At 34.3% G+C, this 7,255-nt stretch overlaps 1 protein-coding gene across 1 annotated transcript; it reads right to left on the bottom strand.

Moving 5' to 3' along the window:
* Positions 1–2,646: 2,646 nt before the first annotated feature.
* On the bottom strand, positions 2,647–6,807 carry LOC128201892 (uncharacterized protein K02A2.6-like). The gene is made up of 3 exons (XM_052900223.1): positions 6,239–6,807; positions 3,251–5,608; positions 2,647–3,157 (listed from the first exon to the last, which is right to left on the bottom strand). The coding sequence occupies exons 1-3, from the start codon at positions 6,805–6,807 to the stop codon at positions 2,647–2,649; spliced, it is 3,438 nt and encodes a 1,145-aa protein (XP_052756183.1).
* Positions 6,808–7,255: the final 448 nt, after the last annotated feature.

Raw genomic sequence — 7,255 nt, forward strand, 5'->3', positions numbered from 1 at the left:
AGCGATTTAATTATAATGGACTATAATTGAAGGTTGTGATTAAAATACTTTTTCAACAATAACTTTTACAGTTGCGTGATAGCTCGCCTTATTTCATTTAACTAAATGAGGCCTAGGTTATTATGCAGTTTAGAACAAAAGCTTTTAATGAGTAGTAATTTGATGAGATATATTTCTAAGAAAATGTCATTTAATTAATTGTAAAATATTAATGAGACGGAAATAAGTAGGCGGGTAACGCAGACCAATGCCTTGCCATAGATATTATAATACTGGTTATCTATTTTGTTCGTATTGTAGAAATTTGTGCATTGCTGAATTGCCATTCAATAACATGTGTAATAACATGTGATCCCGGCATAAAATATGCCGCCCCTTCTTTTCTCGTGAATATCGTAAGAGGTTACTAAGAGAAATTAATGGTCGAGGGATAGGCAACAGCGCCCTTCTTAAAACATAACCAAAGGTAACAAATCCATCTGCCATAGGCAACTACAAGCAAAATCTTTCAATAGAGAGAGGTCTATGTTAAACACTGGATAGATAATGAATGATAATCACGACTAAGGCAAATATAAATATGGATCCTTTAACTTTAGCCATGACGTAGATTATGCAATTTACATAATGTACTCGTACATACTAATGTGCATTGCTGAGTTGCGATTTAACAAAATAAATTGTGAATTACATAGATAGTGGATATATGTAGATACATATACTATGAACTTTGCTTTCTATGTATTAATTTCATCATTTCCATATAAAAGAGGCATGAATGAAAGCATAAATCATTAGGGTAAGGGACAATGTAAAAGTGGTAGTATAGCATCGCAGAACATCAAGACATTCTTCATATTTTCTTTAGAAGATATATCAATTACGAAGCATAAAGGATGGCAGTACAAGACTTGAATATGAAAAAAGAATAATAAATCCAATAAACCTTAGCTCCATAAGCCGAAACTATTTTTAAAACGGAATATATTGGTCAAACCGTCAGAAGCAAATGGCCACTGTGACAAATTGCACCGTAGCACGGAGCTTGGTCAATTTGCTTCATGTTCCTTATAACATTTTTATGATGGGCGTATTAAAACTGGTAGATATTTTTTTAAATTATATAATAATGTTTTTTTTTTTTTACTACAAAATTAAGCAATAAGTATATAGCTCGTCTGATGGTAAACTGTCAAATACTATGGATACTTGCAATAGCAAAGGTGTTCAGTGTGCATTGCCAAGCCGGAAGAAATCTTAAAAAACACTCTTTTGAACATACATAGAATCTAGGGAAAACCTCAATCAGGAGTTTAAAGAGATTAAAGCGTTTACGGAATAAAACTTCTCTGACATTGACCATGTATTTATGTGACCATTTAGGTTTTAAGGTATAAGAATGTTCCCTATCGATGACAAAAACTACAATGATACGAGTAGAGAATGACCATGGATATGATGAATAATTTCCCAGAGCGCAGCTCGTTATACAAACAATTTCCTAATTAATACGCTTAAAACAGTTCACTCCTGGCATAGAATGGTGCACTCCTTCCTTTCCTGTGGATACCGTAAGAGGCGACTAAGGGAACTTAATAGTATAGGGATAGTCAGCAGCGTCTCTGTTAAAACATCACCAAAGCCCACCTGCTTCATTGTCATTGTAAGCTTACCGTAGTCCACTGCTAATCAGGCTTTTCCCAAGGAAAGCCATTCAGTACGTCGGTTATTCGTTTCTAGTTTATATCTAGCCACCATATGTATATAATTATGTCGTCACACCACTTAATTGCAGCTCCTACTACACTGCATAATTTTTAAATTAATGAAATGTTATTTATTACATTGAGTTAGTCCTACTTGATGGTATTGTATGTCGAATAAAAGCTGCAAAATGTATTCCGTGACATTCACCTTATTATCATAGTAATAAATGACAGTCACCACTCTCCATCAGCTTATGTCGTATTAGTTTTTGTCCATGGCTTCGTCTGCGTGACCGGGAAAAAATATATAACAGCCTACTGCCTTCTTTGTCCAAAATTCTACATGCACACCAAATTTTTTGACGACTGATCGAGCGTTAAAGTTATCTAGAGACAAGAAACAAACAAACTGATAGAGCTCTTTCACATTTATAATACTTGTAGGGATTCCCAGGAACGAAATACAATCTACACGTTAATTTATCAAATGAAACCCGTGAAGAAAATACCATTTAAAATACTTCTAGTAATAATTTCAATCTTGAATATTAGATCAAATGAAATGTAATTTAGCGGTCTTTTATTACATAGGAAAATTACGCTTGGAAATATAATTCAGATTCAATTCCCAGTTGAGTTAATTTGGGAAACGAACATATCCAAATGGGGTCAGTTCCGAATCCCCTGATATTCGTCTTATGGTTTTTCATAACACGACTTTAACATTAAATGACATTATTATTGTTTTGATACTGTTGTGTTTTGTGGGTTTCTATATTGGGCGTAGTATTTAAATGCTATTATTATAAACAACAGATTTATTATACGTATTAATTTTGTAAAAGCAAGCGATAGCAGACAGCGCAAATCTGACAGAGCATTTTGACATTTCGTGTTGAGGTGCGTTCCGAGCGTACGTAACACTCCCCCACGTTGTAACTTAAAGGTTCAATCTGTTTGTAGGTTTTCTGATTCTCGTACTTCGGCGAAGCACAACTGGTTGCTCGACACCACTCGGAGATGCCGGCGTAGCTACTGGTGCGAGCTGTGGCTGTGTCACATTCTCTGTAATAGAACCTGGAACAAATAAAGATTTTCTTTTCGAAACAGGCTTATTATTCTCCGTTCCTGTTTCATGGCAGGGTGAAGTTTCCAGTACAGGTGAGTCAGGTAAGTATTCTCTCCCATCAGGTGTATAATTCAATCTTCTTTCTTTTTCAGGTGATGATACAGATGTCGCAGCTGGCGTGGCTATCAACTTAGGTAAGTGAGGTAAGTATGTAACATCATTTCCTTGAGTACACATAGTTCTTCTTATCTGATCTATATGCCTTGTATGTATTTTTCCATCCACTTCCACATTGTAGTGTAGTTTTCCTTTCTTTTGTATTACTTTCCCAATTTTCCATTTATTACTGTCATAGAATCTAATCTGCACTCTGTCTCCTTCTCTATATATTTTATTAAATCCTTCTGTATTTTGTTTCATATTCATTTCTGTAGTTAGATCTCTTTTTACTAAGTCTATTTTTGTTCTATATAACCTTTTAAACATCATTTCCGCTGGACTTAATCCTGTAGTATTATTAGGAGTTTTTCTGTACATCATCAAAAATCTTGATAACTTTTCCATTAATGTGCCTTTCTCATGGATCATGCTTTTAATTTTATTTTTAAAAGTTTGTACATATCTTTCAGCCTGTCCATTTGTAGATGGATGAAACGGTGCTGTAAACTTGGACTGAATTCCATTTTCTTTCAGAAATGTCATCATTTCTTCTGAACGGAACTGTCTTCCATTATCTGATACTATAGTTATAGGTAGTCCAAATGTAGTAAATAAGTTTTTTAATATTTTAATAGTAGCTGTAGTTGTTATGGATGTAGTAGGTATTACTTCTAGCCATTTGGTGTATGCGTCCACAACAATTAGAAAATATTGATCAAAAAATGGTCCTGCATAATCAATGTGAATTCTACTCCATGGTTCTTTTGGGTATTCCCAACTGTGTATAGGTATTTTTGCAGGATTTTTCTGTAATAAACAACATGGTTTACATTCATTTACCATTCTTTCTATATCTGCATCTATATTTTTCCACCAGACATAGCTTCTTGCTAGTGCCTTCATTTTTACAATACCAGTATGAGCTGTATGTAATTCTTGTAGAATTGCAGGTTGTAATTGTTTTGGAATGACTATTCTTATTCCATAGAAAATGCAGTTACTTTGTATAGAAAATTCATGTAGTCCTTTTGTATAATTTGTACCTGATTGAATATCCTGATATAATTTCTGTAATTCTAAATCTTTAGCTGTAGCTTCTTTAATTTTCTGGAATGTAACTGGTAGTACTGTAAGTTGATTCAAGTAGAATACATCATCATCTGTTAGTTGGTTATAGTTTACTGTAGGGTGTTCTAACCTTGAGAAATAATCTGCATTTGCATGTTCCGTAGACTTCCGTACTTTTATATTGTAGTCAAATCCAGCAAGAAAATTTGCATAGTGTAATAGTCTTACAGCGGTAGTTGTAGGCATAGGCTTTTCCGGATGAAGTATTCTTGCTAGTGGTTGATTGTCAATTATTAATGTAATCTTGCGTCCATAGCAATAATGAAAGAACTTTTTCAAACCCCATATCAATGCTGCTGCCTCTTTATCCAGCTGGCTGTAGCCTTTTTCTGCACTGGTAAGTGATCTCGATGCAAATGCTATCGGTCTCTCCTTATTATCTGGCATAATGTGTGACAACACTGCACCAAATCCAACAGGTGATGCATCAGTAGCTAATGTAATTGGTAAGTGTGTATGAAAGGGTGTAAGTACCTTTTCGCTACATATTTCCTTCTTTAATTCTTGAAATGAAGTTTCACATTCTTTTGACCATATAAATTTTATATTTTTCTGTAGAAGTGTATATAGAGGATTTAGTTTTGAAGCTAGATTAGGAATGAATTGTTGGTAATAATTAACCATTCCTAGAAATGTTCTTAATGTAGATTCATCAGTGGGACGTGGACTATTCTTAATATCATTTACTTTTTCTTCAGTAGGATGCAAGCCGTTCTCATTTATTTTATGTCCCAAGTATGTAATAGATTTCTTCAAGAATTGGCATTTATTTTTATTTAAATGTAGTCCACACTCTTTTAACTTTTGAAAGATAGTTTGTATTCTTTTTAATAATTCTATGTATGTCTGTCCTTGAATAGCTATATCATCGAAGAAACAGGCTGTACCTGGTAGTCCCTGGAGGGTCTGATCCATGTATCTTTGCCATTGATTTGGAGCGACTTTGACACCAAACATTAGTCTATTGACTTTAAATGTACCTTTGCATGTGCTGATGGCTTGCATTTCAGCTGTGGCTGGGTCAGTTTTCATGTGTAAATATGCCTGATTTATATCCAAGGTACAGAAATATCTACCACCACTTAGTTTGGAGAAAACTTCTTCCACTCTTGGGATTGGGTACTTATCATCAAGTAAATTTTTATTTAATGTGGCTCTGTAATCAGCACACAACCGTACACTGCCATTCTGCTTCACGACTGGTACTACAGGCGTTCCCCATTGTGAATATGTAACTTTCTCTAATATCCCAGCCTTCTCTAATCGATCAATTTCGTTTTCAACTTTTTCTTTTAGTGCAAACGGTACTGGTCTTGCCTTGATGAAAATTGGTGTAACATTTTCTTTTAAGCTGAATTTCACTGTGTAGTTCCTTATTTCTCCAATTTCTTCTGAAAATATCTCTCTATATTGATCTATTAATTTTTCTAAATTTTTCTTGTATTGTTCTTCAGTTATATCATTTTTCCCTATCTCTATTTTATTTATTTCCAAACGTACTCCTAATTTTCTTAACCATTCTCTTCCCACTACTGGGTCGACTTTCCTATTAAGAACAAATAATCTTCCTGTAATTTTCTTATTTTTGTATTGTATTTTTATGTTACAAATTCCTATTGGGTTTATAATTTCACCAGTATAAGTTCTCAATTTTATTTTTGAATTTTCTAGTTTTAAATCACTGAAATATTTATTATAATATTCTGTAGAACAGGTGGTGACTGCGGCTCCTGTATCCAATTCCCATGTATGTCTCTCTTTGCTATGTAATTGTAATGTAATTTTAAACTTTTCATCCTTTTCGCTGTTTTCTATTTTATGTATTTCATAAATTTCATCTTGACTTGAATATTCTTCATCTTCAATTGTTGTAATTTGTTTTTGCGACTTAAAGCAAACTGATTGGATGTGTCCTTTTCGGTTGCACTTTTTACAATATAATTTATTCTTTAAATAACATTTATTTGCCTTGTGGTTTGATTTTCCACATCTATAACAGCTGCCTTTCTTACCTGTATTTTTGTAAATTTTTGGTATAGGTTTTTGTGAAATTTTATTAATATTGGGCATATGAACATCTGGCCCCATTTGTTGGGTTTCACTTTTGGATGTTTCGATTGCCATTGCAATCCTTATTATTTCATCAAATGATGTTTGTGATGATTCTTGTAATAACCTTTCTTTAATTTCTGAACTGCGAAGACCTCGTATGAATTGTACACGTAAATGTGTATCAAATGTTGTAGATTTACATGAATTGCAGATAAAATTGCATTTTCCTCCTATTTCCTTTAGTCCCGCTACGTAGTTAGCGATAGATTCATTTTCATTTTGAATCCTTAAACAGAATTTGTGTTGTTGAGCAACTTCTCCTGGTTCTGGTGCAATATGGTTCTTTAATATCTCAACAAGTTGTTCATATGTTTTATTTTCCAGTGTATCTGGAGCAGTAATATTTTTGAGGACTTGGTAATATTTAGCACCAATACAATTTAAGAAGATTTGCAACTTTGTAACAGGGCTTGTAACCCCTTTAAGATTAATATAATTGTTCAATCTTTGTATGTATGATCCAAAAGATTCGTGGAGTTCGTCATAAGGTTGTAAAACAATACCACTTACTGTGTTATTACTTGTAGTTTGCTGTTGCTGCATAAACATGGTTTGCATCTGCGCTTGTTGGTTCTGCACTGTACGTAGTGTCTCGGCGAGTGACGACATAAGTTGCGTAAATTGTACTTCCATTGTAATGGATACAGGAATTTGTGAAGCGGGCTATCATCACAGGGAAAGGAGCCCCTGGATTGGAAGGAAGGGTATGTATGTAGGAACAATTGGGTTATTGAACACGTGGCTGTCCCGCCATTTCACTTTAGGTGTACCGATTAATGCTGCTGTACCAGTTAATCTTCGATCCTCGTCGCCAGTCTGTTGTGTTTTGTGGGTTTCTATATTGGGCGTAGTATTTAAATGCTATTATTATAAACAACAGATTTATTATACGTATTAATTTTGTAAAAGCAAGCGATAGCAGACAGCGCAAATCTGACAGAGCATTTTGACATTTCGTGTTGAGGTGCGTTCCGAGCGTACGTAACAATCACTAACTAGCATGTAGGTACTGACAATACGTGAGCTACAAGAAGACTTTTGTCGTGGCTAACCGGATGACGACATTGCGTGCTCTCTGAAT

Source organism: Galleria mellonella, unplaced genomic scaffold (genome assembly GCF_026898425.1).
Source record: "Galleria mellonella isolate WM207_F2 unplaced genomic scaffold, CSIRO_AGI_GalMel_v1 utg64, whole genome shotgun sequence".
Classification (NCBI taxonomy): Eukaryota; Metazoa; Arthropoda; class Insecta; order Lepidoptera; family Pyralidae; genus Galleria; species Galleria mellonella.